The 12599-nt window shown below is 38.8% G+C and overlaps 1 protein-coding gene across 9 annotated transcripts in view; it reads left to right on the forward strand.

The window, feature by feature from the left end:
- Positions 1–2343: 2343 nt before the first annotated feature.
- slc37a1 (solute carrier family 37 member 1) overlaps positions 2344–12599 on the forward strand; it is a 141093-nt gene continuing 130837 nt past the window's right edge. For 5 of the 9 annotated variants that reach the window (XR_004931322.1, XR_004931323.1, XM_036138750.1 and 2 more), the window contains exons 1-3: positions 2344–2510; positions 7217–7298; positions 10817–10940. Coding sequence is in view for 7 of the 9 variants with exons in the window: in XM_036138750.1 (XP_035994643.1) it covers positions 2359–2510; positions 7217–7298; positions 10817–10940 (358 nt within the window). In the remaining 2 variants the exon portion in view is untranslated. Of the gene's footprint in view, positions 2511–6161; positions 6385–7216; positions 7299–10816; positions 10941–12599 lie in introns of all 9 variants that reach the window. The other 4 variants (XM_036138751.1, XM_036138747.1, XM_036138748.1 and 1 more) reach the window with 3 other exon arrangements.

Below are 12599 nucleotides of genomic sequence, written 5' to 3' on the forward strand. Positions count from 1 at the left end.
TTTTGTAATATCAGACTTTATTATTGAACTAAGCAGGATTTAGACAGGATCAGAAAGGAAGGTGCATCTACTTTCTGCCTTTCCCCAACGATCAGGGATCTCCTGGTTGTGTCTGGTGCTGCAGTGCTCTTATTGGGTAAAACACCTTTAAATCTAGTGGCTGAGCATATAAAAGACAACCTCCTGATGATATAATATGCAAAAAACGCCACCAAGCGTTATTAACGCCACCGCACGTATTTTACGCGAGCCAGAACGGGCTCTCGCGTAAAAAACGCGCGCTCGCGTAAAATACGGGTTGGAACCGCGCGTTATTGTACGGGCGAGTATTGGCCTTTACGGATTGCCATACAGGTAAGTATTGCCTGATGGGCCCGACCAATTTGAAATGCGTTCCACGGTCCCTGGCATAGACATAATATAAGAGTAGACCCCGCATTGACTGTCGCGGCGCAGGAATTACGGCCGCCATCTTGGGGCGGTCGACCTGCCACCCTAACCTGCTGATTCAAGCTGAACACACTAATGATACATCAGCACTGTGCGGCTTATCTTTGTTTAAATCGACAGACTATTGACGTCTGGGCTTTTTTATTATTATTTTTATAATATTAGGTCTCTACCTAATATTAGATACAGGTAGATACAGGTCTACACGTCCAAGTTTTTGTGACTTAGTCTCTCCAAAATTGCATCTACTCCGTGAAGGCATCAGAGCTTTAGGCATTGGTGAATTATATATATATATATATATATATATATATATATATATATATATATATATATATATATATATATATATATATATATATATAATTATAATGCTGGTCTGATCTGAGCTGCTCCCACCTGGGTTTGATCATCTGGTGGTGCTTGCGCTGTCAGGTGAGGAATCTTGCTGACGTCAGGAAACTATATATATATATATATATATATATATATATATATATATATATATATATATATATATATATATATATATATATATATGTGTGTGTGTGTGTGTGTGTGTGTGTGTGTGTACATGTACAAATGTGTTTGTTTATATAGTAATAAAAAAACGTATAAAAATTTGTGAGTGGCTGTGTTTTGAAACATACATCCTGTCAGAATATTCTATTTATTTTAACCCCACTAAGATTATTTAAACGCACTGGACCATTTGTTATAATAGCTATAGTTTTAACGTTTTAAGCAAAACAAATGTGAAAATTAGTTCAACATTAAACGAGTTATAGTTGATTAAAATTGATTCTGCACCTGGTTAACACATTGGACTGAGCGGAGTTGTCGACCGCCCCAAGATGGCGCCGCTAAATCTCGTCAGCGCCTATAGGCGAGAGCGGTCGATGCGGGGTCTACTCTTTATATATGTCTATGGTCCCTGGTGCAAGACCATTCTTCTTCAAGGTTTTTAGCTTGGCTACAGTACAGACTATTGTGCATATATAGATTTTCAAGTATTATAAATAAGCCAAATAAATAGCTGTGATTATATATATATATATATATATATATATATATATATATATATATATATATATATATATATATATATATATATATATATAATTATGTTTTGTGAATTTAAGGATCAATTTGTTAAATCTAAACATTGTGGTCTTCATTATTTCATAAAACCGTGTCACATGTGAAACTTTAGGAACATACTTTTTCGAGGAGTATTACTAATATGAGAAAAAAGACCTAGGACAATAAGGTAAAACAAAAAACAAACAAAAAAAAAACAACAACATCAAAGTGGTAATGTTATGAGAAAAACGTCATAGTCATCCAGAATAGTCAGTTTGCAGAATTATTTCATTTCTGGAGTAATAGGACCAGGTAAGATTATTTTAATTATTTTTATCTTTACGAGAATAAATTCAGGAGAATGAATATAAAGGGATACGAAAATAAACTTGTAATATTACAAAAATAAAAATATTACGAATACAAAGTAAATCCTGTGTCTAAAAAGTGATTAAGTAACTGCAGATTTGCCACATTCAACATGGCGGACGCTCTGACGCATCGCAGCATAGGCAGAACCCAACGACCCGTCTACGTATGTGATGTCTATGCTATTAGCACTCCAGTGTATAATATAGCTCAGTGGTGCCATCTAGACAGACAGAGCTAAATCAATAGCCAATGGTGAATTTGAATAGTGATGATGTTATTTGTGGTGGGGATGACATTTTTTTTAATAGAATAGAATATTTTTTGTCACTGCGTGTAATATCTGAAATATTGCCATTTGTTCACAACAATGATAAATGGCAATATTGTTTTGGCAAAAATGATTGTTCTGGCAGGGAAATGTGATTTTGGACAAGCGCAAGTATTGCATGCTAAATGGTTGTGCCATACCCCGCTTTGTCGTGTCGCAAAGTGCGTCTGTGTCAGAGTGGTTGGATGGTGACAGCTGCTAGCTTTCACTCAACAAGGAAGTGGAGGCTCTTGTGTTCCATTGAGAGAACAACCGGTCGCAGTTTCTGTTGTAAATGGTAAGTTGATCAGTATAAATGGGGTGTTGTGATGAAACTTGCTCTGGGAAGAATAGCATTGATCGGGCAAGTCCTGCTTTGATGTGGTTTTGCTAGCTGCTGTTTAAATCTTGAACTCTGAGGATCAACACAAACAACACCCGGAGATTTTTACCCGTTTTTGTATTTCTCACTTGTTTTTTTTTTCTTGTTTTTTTCTACGTGATGCAAGTTCGGGTCATTTTGTAAGCTAGGTTATACAGCACATAACCGGGACGTGTCGCTTTGTGCTCCACACGCAGCGTGACGTGTGAGCAGATGCCCTTCCCTGTATAAACTCAGCGAACATGGTGGTTAGATGAGGTTCACTAGCCGGGTTCAGGCGTCCTCGTGTCCGCTCAGGCTCGAACATCACGCGCCGGTCAACCCTCCAGCTGCAGCGTCGCTCGTTTCTGTAAACGCTGGAGTTAAAACCGACACTGAAAGCAAGTTAACGCTGTGTTTTATAAATAACCCCAAGAAAGACATCAAGTTGTGTTAAAGCCAGCTACTGTTTTTGTTGCAAATTCTATTTTTATGTCGCACATAAATTACTGAATTGTGTAGTAGACGCGATGCAATTTATTATTTTAAACAGTCGCTCTAAAGTTTATTTAACTAACGATTAACAAGCAGCCATTTTAACAACCCTAGTTTTCTCTAGTATCCATAACATGAAGGGCTTTTCTTTTTACAATATGATACATTTTAAAAGAGACACATCATTATATTTTAGCAGTTTGTCAGTTGTATTAAATACTGACTCAATAAGCAACAAATTGTGATTTTCTGACAAGTTATTTAACTTGGACATATTTATAAAATATAACAAAACAGGAACCTGTCACTGAATAGAAACATAAATTCAAGAGAGTAAGATATTTGAAACACTAATAATCCTGAAAAAAGCCCTCACTATCAACCATGCTTTTGGCATCATGTATTTTTCTATCTTGTTACAATATTTTGCATAATGCTTTTCTGTCGTTAGTGTAAAATAATCCCACGCAGAACTCTGTTTGGACCACTTCATGTTACATCTGCTAGTGATGGGCAAATGAAACCTGATGTAGCAATGAAGCTTTCCAACATTTTGCTTTGGAACAAGGTTCTTTACTCGATGCTTCATTCATCACTCACTAGTGACATCTGCTGGTGAAACTGTAACAGCCATGTCACTTAGTTGGATTGTCACAAAGTTCTCATCAAACTCATGTTTCGTAAGAGGAGAATCAGTTAAATCATATTTAATTGTCATGTTTTAATTATTAAAATGATTTGTAGCCAATCTAATCCTTTACCATCAGTGGTTGTATTGGGTTTTATTTTATGTCATGGACTTATTTGACAATGAAGATATGTGTTACTTTAGTGTATTGGGAATTGAGTGATTGTTGGGGCAGACTCTGTATACTTTGAGCTTGAAACTTGCTTCCTGAAAAACAGAATTTGTTAAATCATGTCTTCCTCTGAGTTCTGGTTCTTAATATTAAGTTACACATAGAGTTTGCCTCTTCCAATGGCTTTTAGTCTGCTTTTGATGTGTGATTCTTATGTATCTCCTGATCAAACAAAAGAACATTTAGACATTTCTGGATTTTAGGTTTAATTGTTATTTAGGAACAGGACTTTTTTTTTCACTGTTTCAGATTTTCGACGGTTTCTTCATCGGCAGATGACCTCACCCACGAAGCAACAGGGTTCATTGCACTTTTATTTTGAGAAATGATACGTAAAATGAAGCAATGACGTGGCAGATGTAATGCGAGGCCTCGTTTCTTGTTGATCACGTGATTTCCCTCAATATAACACAAGCTCCGAAGCGGGGCTTCATCTGACACGCCCCCTTTTTAGTTGGTACACGCCTCGAAGCCTGGCTTCAGATCACTAACATCCGCCATGATTGATTTTTCTCTTTCAAGTATTGTAGTTTGGCTCCACTTTAGAATGACTGGCAGTTCCGTGTTCTGGATGGTGGCCCTACTCTGAACATTGAGTTTTTGACTATTAAAATGTGAACATGTCTACCTGCCAAGGGAATTTACCACCATCTTTACTGCTGTTTACACCCAAGGGTTAATACCAAGGAAGCTCCATTAGTAGCTTACAAACCACAGATCCATGGGATGTTTTCATTGTTGCTGGGGACTTCAATCAGGCCGACATGAAGACAGTTCTGCCATATTTCCATCAGCATGTGAACTTTGCAACCTGGTGCTTAAACACACTAACTGTTAGCAGTGCTAGCTTTTTGTTCATTACATTATTGTTCACACTAAGTTTAGAAACTGTTTGTGGACCTGTTAGCATCCATTTTCTTGGGTTTGGATAATTGTAAGTACAATAACAATGTAGAAGATATTAATGCAGCATTTACGTCACTGTTCTGGCTCTCACTAGACTACACATCCACAGACCTGAACAACTGCAGCAGCAGTTTAAAACCCTTTTAAAAGCAAGAGCTGTATGCTTAACTTTAACTTGATAATGCATTTCTATCCTTCCCACATGGTTAAAAACATTCATACAGGCTCAAATATGCCCACACCTCAACCACCAAAGGCCAATATTGACCCATTGCTAATTGTACCTGATTCACAAGCCTTTTGTGATCTAAAGAAGCCATTTGGTGTATTTCTGACAGGATATTTGTAATTTACATAGAAAGCTGGAGACTTGGGTGAATTGAAATATTTTTCATGTGCAGTAATGTTTCAGAAAAGCAGTGTGTACGGTATTAATATCAGAAAATGAGATTATGAGAATGCAATATTTGATGGCTGTCATGAATTTATGTTTTGCTTGGTGACAATATATTCAGCTTGTTGGAAGAGGTTTTACTGTAGTAGATCTCCACACCTGGCAGAACTAATACTGGGCTACTATGGTGTAGTTCTAGTCCACCATGATACTAAAGTGTTCACAGAATGTTGGAACCATTTCAGTAAGAGATGAAAATGAAGTCGTTGTGTTTTTTTTTCTCTTCTTTTCTTATTTTTTGCAGCTGTTGTCATTTCCAAATACACCAACATATTTTAAAAGGTTGATTATTAAAGCAGCACCTTGTAAGGTTTGACCCAAGTAATAGCTTAATTAGAGATAAAATAAATTATATATCTGGTCAGTATACAGCACCTAGCACGTTATAATCTAGAGGGTGAAACTGGCCTTGTCTTTACAAGTAACTCCATAACTTCTCAATCTGCTGGTCCGAAGTGGTCTGCTATCAGATTTCAAAACCTGGAGGGATACAGCATCATTTTGCGACAGTGGAGTGTTGCCGGTGGCCTTCAGGGACGCTAAACCAGGAAGTCACAAGTCCAGTGCTTCTAATGGCTAAAAGTTACATGATGCTTTATTACAAAGAAACTAATATCACAGAACAAAACGTGTCTTGGGTGACTCACTAGCTGCGAACAGAGTCATCTACCTTTTTGTTTGGATGTTGGATTATTGCTGCTGGATAGTCCAGCATGAATAGTTAAGCATTTTGTAGACATTAATTTTGGTAGAAATTAAGATTCTTTCTATATTCATCCCCCCCCCCCCCCCAAATAATTCTGTAATTTCTTCCACCTTAGTTTTAGCTTTTGTGTTGGATTCACTAATCTGCTTCATGCACTCTACTTTCAGGTGTCAGCCATGAGTTTGTTAGAAATGAGTCCAGTGAGATAAAGAGGACCTCTTTCGTCAGCCTTAGGTGGATGTAAATACTGTCCGTCGGATCCGTTTGAATTGTTTTGGAATGCTGAGCTCATTTCAGCGACTCTTATCCAGATCGCCACATCTTTTGATCAGTCATGGCTCCTGTTCCTCCAGGGATCCGTCTGCTGGTGACCTTCAACAGGGAACAATGGTAGGACTAATCATGGACGTTGTAATAATAAGAGCTGTGGAAGTAGCAGCTTCCTCTACTGATGTAGCGCTTTACTTTATGATAAAATGACAAAAAACAAATCTACACCAAACGTGGATTTTCTGGATTGTTTAATAACAATGAAACTGAAAAGTTTTGCTGTCTCAAATCTGAAAATGAAAAGCCACGCCTTTGGGTACTTCCTGTTTTAACAGCTAGGGTTACTGTACGATACCAACCAAGTGGAGAGGAAAACTCTAATTTAACAGGAAGAAACCTCCAGTAGAACCAGGCTCAGTGTGAGCATCCATCTGCCCTGACTCAGTGGGGGTTAGAGAAAACAGAGCAGAGACACAAAAAGTGCACAGAAGCACATGTTCATCCAGAAATACTTTATGTTGGACAGGGTAATGGCAGATGATAGGAACCACCTGTAGACCTGCAGTCTGAGATTTAAGTCTTCCGTTGTATGGGGCAATCAGATCTCTGATGATGGAGCTTGATTATTAAGGGCTTTATATTTGGGAGGGAGAATTTAGAATTATTTTTTGATTTAACAGGAAGCCAACGAAGGGAAACAAAACCAGAAGAAAGATAAACTCTCTTTAACTTTCACCAGAACTCTTGCTGCAGCATTTTAGATCAGCTAAAGGCTTTGATACAAATTTTCTGGACTAGTTTGGATCTAGATTTACTTTCTGAGCAACCCATGTTGTTATTGCTAGCGTCTGTCCTTTTCACTCCAAGTTTATTTTTTAGTAGTGTATAAGGACAAGAGGAAATGATATTAATCTGTAATCAGCATCTCCTTTTTGTTGTGTTTCTCCTGCAGGTACCGAGCTTTTACATTTATGCTCACCTTCTTGCTCTACACTAGTTTCCACCTCTCCAGGAAACCCATCAGCATAGTAAAGGTAATTCTTTTTTTTTTCTTATTTCCCACTGTTGGAGCATAAGCAGGTTTTAAACAGTGTCAAAATGCAAAGCAAAGAATTGGGTAGAAACGAAACATAGCGGAAAATGGATTGAAAATAACATACAACCTACTCATCTCCAAAACTTCAACTCCATGGTCCAAAATAGAACCAAAAGCTTTAAAAATAGCACTTGGTGGTGAGTAGCTCCACTCTTTTTGTTGATTACCTCAGGGGTTTGTCTAGGCAAGGCAAGGCAAGGCAAATTTATTTATATAGCACAATTCAGTACAAAGACAATGCAAAGTGCTTTACATGATTAAAATATAGCAAAATAAAACAGAATAAAAGCAAGTAGGAATAAAATATAGATAGAAAATAGAACAAAAAAGTGGTGATTCAGTTAACTAGGACAGTTGAAGGCAATTTTAAACAAATGTGTTTTTAATCTTGATTTAAAAGAACTCAGGCTTTCCGCACTTTTACAGTTTTCTGGAAGTTTGTTCCAGATAATTGGAGCATAGGAACTAAATGCTGCTTCTCCATGTTTGGTTCTGGTTCTAGGTATGCAGAGCAGGCTGGAGTCAGAAGACCTGAGTGGTCTGGATGGTTTATACGCTGATAACAAGTCTGTGATGTATTTAGGAGCTAAGCCATTTAAGGATTTATAGACTAACAGAAGTATTTTAAAGTCTATTCTCTGAGATACAGGGAGCCAGTGTAAGGACTTTAGAACTGGTGTTATGTGCTCTACTTTCTTAGTCTTAGTGAGGATGCGGGCAGCAGCGTTCTGGATCAGCTGCAGCTGTCTGATCCACTTTTTAGGCAGACCTGTGAAGACACCGTTGCAGTAATCAATTCGACTAAAAATAAACGCATGGATTAGTTTTTCTAGATCCTGCTGAGACATCAGTCCTTTAATCCTAGAAATGTTCTTCAGGTGATAGAAAGCCGACCTTGTAACTGTCTTTAGATGCTTTTGGAGGTTCAGGTCTGAGTCCATCACTACTCCCAGATTTCGGGCCTGATTGGTGGTTTTTAGCTGAAGCGACTGAAGCTGTGTGCTAACTTTTGATCTTTCCTCTATTGGTCCAAATATTATTACTTCAGTTTTGTTTTTATTCAATTGGAGAAAATTTTGGCACATCCACGTATTGATTTCTTCTAGGCATTTACTCAGTGCCTGAACTGGTTCATAGTCACCTGGTGACATGGTGATGTAGAGCTGTGTGTCGTCTGCATAGTTATGGTAGCTGATGTTGTTGTTTTTTATTATCTGGGCTAGAGGGAGCATGTAGATATTGAAAAGGAGGGGACCCAGAATGGACCCTTGGGGAACCCCACATGTGATTTTTGTCATCTCTGATGTAAAGTTACCTACTGATACAAAAAATTCCCTGTCCTTTAAGTAGGATTTAAACCAGTGGAGAGCTGTACCAGAGAGGCCGACCCAGTTCTCCAGGCATTCTAACAGGATGGAGTGATCGACAGTATCAAATGCTGCACTAAGGTCCAATAGTACCAGCACGGTGGTTCTTCCACAGTCTGTATTTATATGGATGTCATTAAACACCTTGATAAGGGCGGTCTCTGTACTGTGGTGAGCACGGAAACCTGACTGGAAAACGTCAAAGCGGCTGGTCGTTGTTAAGAAGGCGTTTAATTGTTGAAATACAGCTTTTTCAATAATCTTACTGATAAAGGGGAGGTTTGAGATGGGCCTGTAGTTCTGGAGTAGAAGTTTGTCTAAATTATTCTTTTTCAGCAGTGGTTTGATAATTGCTGTTTTTGGGGACTGGGGGAAAACACCTGACAGGAGGGACGTGTTTATTATCTGAGTCAAATCAGACGCTATGACAGGTAAAACTTTTTTAAAGAAAGCTGTGGGTAGAACATCAAGACAGCATGAAGAGGAACTTAGCTGCTGAATGATCTGCTCTAAGCTTTTGTAGTTTATTTGGCTGAATTGGGACATTTTGTCAGGATAAGTTCCAGCTGAGTACGGCTTTGGTTCTGGAGCTGGTGTGGATGTATAAACAGACATGCTTGATGTGAGTGTTTCCATTAGATCACGGGAACATTGCTGCACGGTAAAGATAGAATAGAAATAACTGTTATTATCCCTCACCGAGGAGATTCAGGTGTCCCAGCAGCAAAGTGACAGACAAATAGAGCATGTACAGTTACACAAAAGTAAAAATATGAAAACAAGAAATAAGAGGAAGAGACTGTGTGCCTTAAGGACGAGTTTGCAACATTACTGATAAATGGTCTGCACACCAGTGACGTGCGGTAGGGTTCATAGCTGGTGAGGCACTGACGTCATCAGAGTCAGATTTAAAAATATATACACTCTACAGAGTAGACTCATTGCAAAGTGCTGAAGGAGACTGATTGAGCCAAATAAATTCATGGAAAAATATTGATTCTTTGATTGGGGAAAAAAACCTAAATTATTTCTCATTTGATTGGTAACAGTTTATGAGTTTTGATGGATTTCTGCATTTGTAACACAGTCAAAAACTATAACCCACATTAAGCACATTTCATTACAAACACAAAACATGAATAATTATCGCTGTCTTATCTCTAGTTATAAATTAAGTCCATGCGGCGCTCTTTCTGCACAAAAATATCGGTCACTTTCCAGTAAAAGTTCTCTTTATCTTTCTTCAGTAAAACTCTCTCAGTCTCAATGGAGCTCACTGCCAGGGAGGAAAGCCTTCCTTGACCAGTCCTGTTCCCGCTGTATGTTTAGAGTCTTTTTAGTGCTTTACTTGTTTAGCATAACTTATATATAATACATCCATAACTTGCTGTCACTCTACAGTTTTGGGATCAGGAGCGGTGCCCCTTGAGTGCCCCCTGCTTGGAGGCCAAGGAACTGCCTGCCTCACCTACAACCAGTTCTTTGCCGTTTATGATCGCCCAGCAGCACGGAAATATGATTACCTGCACACAGTATGATGAGCAAAACACAATAAGCTATCCACATAAATTAAATTATGGAAAAACAGTTCATAACTGTTTGAACAATTGAATTTATGATCTAGAGACAGGAAGATGCATTGTTTTTTTGTTTTTTTTTTGGGCCCAGCCTTCTCAGGATCTGTTACAAAATGAAAGTGCAGTGATGGATCCATCTGAGAGCCGTTGCTTGTTCAGCTCAGCAATCCTGGCACAGTAGAAGCTTTTTGCCTTTTTGCCATCAGGTGGTTATGTCCATGTGAATGCCTGACTGAAATCTACATGTAGGTCAGATTCAGACCTTTGAATGCTTATGGTCTTAAACGTTTGATCAGCAGATGAACAGCCTGTCTCAGCTTAATTGCAGTTTCTACTTACAAGGATCTACTTAGGATCTGGAAGTTATTTCTTCTCAGCTCTTAATGTTAGGATCAGGAGTGTATTAGAAAAGGAAGAGGGTCTTTTACACAGTGATTCCCATGCTTATAGGGAGCTTTGGTTTGAACATTTGATGGTATTTTCTGTTTGACTACTTTTTCTTCTCTTAACAGAGTGAGCTGCATAAGAACTGCTCATCTGCCAGTGAACTGGCCACTGTTGCTCTGGGCAGCAGTGGCCAAGAGCCCTCTGCCTCTTCAATCCACGCCGATACTGATTGCAGCTGGAAGCCTTTTGGTATTTATTTACTCAACTGTTGTTATGGAAAGTGTGTATTTTGGGATTCGTAGTGACAAATGCATCAGAGTAAAGGCATGATTTAGTTGTGTCACGTACGAGAGATTGAGGACCCAGTATTGAGCCAGACAAGAGAGGTATAAGCAAAAAAAACAGGATTTAATAATAAACAGGGACAGGCAAGGCTCAAATGGTCAAAAAGGCAGTCCAAAATCCAGTACACGAAAGGCAGTCCAAAACAGGCAAAAGTACAGACAAGGACAAGGCAAAACTCAAAATATCCCAAGGCAGGTCCAGGTCAGAGAAACAGGTAATCAATCGTACAGGGCAAGAAAATCAGGTTCAGGGATCAGGCTGGATCAGAATCAAAAAGGCAATCGGGTCGGTATCAACAGTGCTATCAGAATTCAATGCTGGATAAGACTCACCAAGTGGCTCGACTTGATCTGGCCGATTGCAGAGGTTTGTGGCAGGACTATATAGGGGAGTGAGCAGGTGAACAGGAGTGAAGACTAATTACAAGTGAGCAGGTGGAACTAATCAGGGCAAGGGAGCTGACTTATTGCTGAGGGGACAACAAACTGAGCTGATAAAGTGACAGGTAAATAACAGTTAATCTAAGCAGAACAATACGTCTAAAACAAAGCCAAAACAAGAAATTACCCAAAAGCAGAAACTTAACTAATAAAACGGATAACCTGAACCAAGACAAAACCAAAATCATGACAAGTTGCTGTTGTTATTTAGGGTTATTGTTTTTTTCTGCTTTTTATGTTGGAGATTTTTTACCTTTAGGCCGTGGGCCAGAATCTGTAGGGTGACTTTTCGTATGAACTGTCAGTGGGCAACTTTCTTCCACCAGGAAAAGTTGCTACACATAGCAGTGAACTCAAAACACCAATGTTCCCACATTTTCACTTGCACATTAAGAAGTTATAGCCGATAAAAAATCTAAACTGTGGCGCTCCGGTCCAAGAGGTCACATGATTCGATTTTTGCTGCTCAGCCAATCAGATCGCTGTATTGTCAGCTGAGTGCGTTCAATCTGTAAGGTGTAGTGAACATTTGTTTCCAGACGAGGAAAGCCCAATAATAGTATTTTCTGGCGCCAGTTGGCAAAGATCTTGATGGCAAGGAAAAAGAAATAGCCCAGACCATCCATCATCCATTTTCTAACACGCTTATCCCTGCTGGGTTCGGATCGGTGCCGATCTCCGGCTGTCAATGGGCGAGAGGCGGGGTATAAACTGGACAGGTCGCCAGTCCATCGCAGGGCAGAAATAGCCCAGACTTTTGCTCATTTTGCTGTGATATCACCAAGACCTGCTGCACTAGGATAGCACAGCCAAACGACTTATCCCCTGCAGAATTTGGATCCCCTGCGTCAGGAGAGTGTTTGAAATCAATAAAAGTTTTAACCTTCAGCTTTGTGAAGTCTAAATATTTTTAAACATCACATTCTAATAAAATGAAATTGATTTTTTTAAACTCCTAATACATTGTTCTGTTTTTAAAATCGACATATCTCGTTTTCTTAATATAGTTAATATCTCTATATGGTTCTTGGTTGAATTAAAATCTTATTAAATCTGATAATTTTGGCTGTACCTTTATTCAGTGTTTATTTGATCACACGTGAAATCCGCTTTATATGATCTA

The sequence above is a fragment of the Fundulus heteroclitus genome, chromosome 7 (genome assembly GCF_011125445.2).
Source record: "Fundulus heteroclitus isolate FHET01 chromosome 7, MU-UCD_Fhet_4.1, whole genome shotgun sequence".
Taxonomy (NCBI): domain Eukaryota; kingdom Metazoa; phylum Chordata; class Actinopteri; order Cyprinodontiformes; family Fundulidae; genus Fundulus; species Fundulus heteroclitus.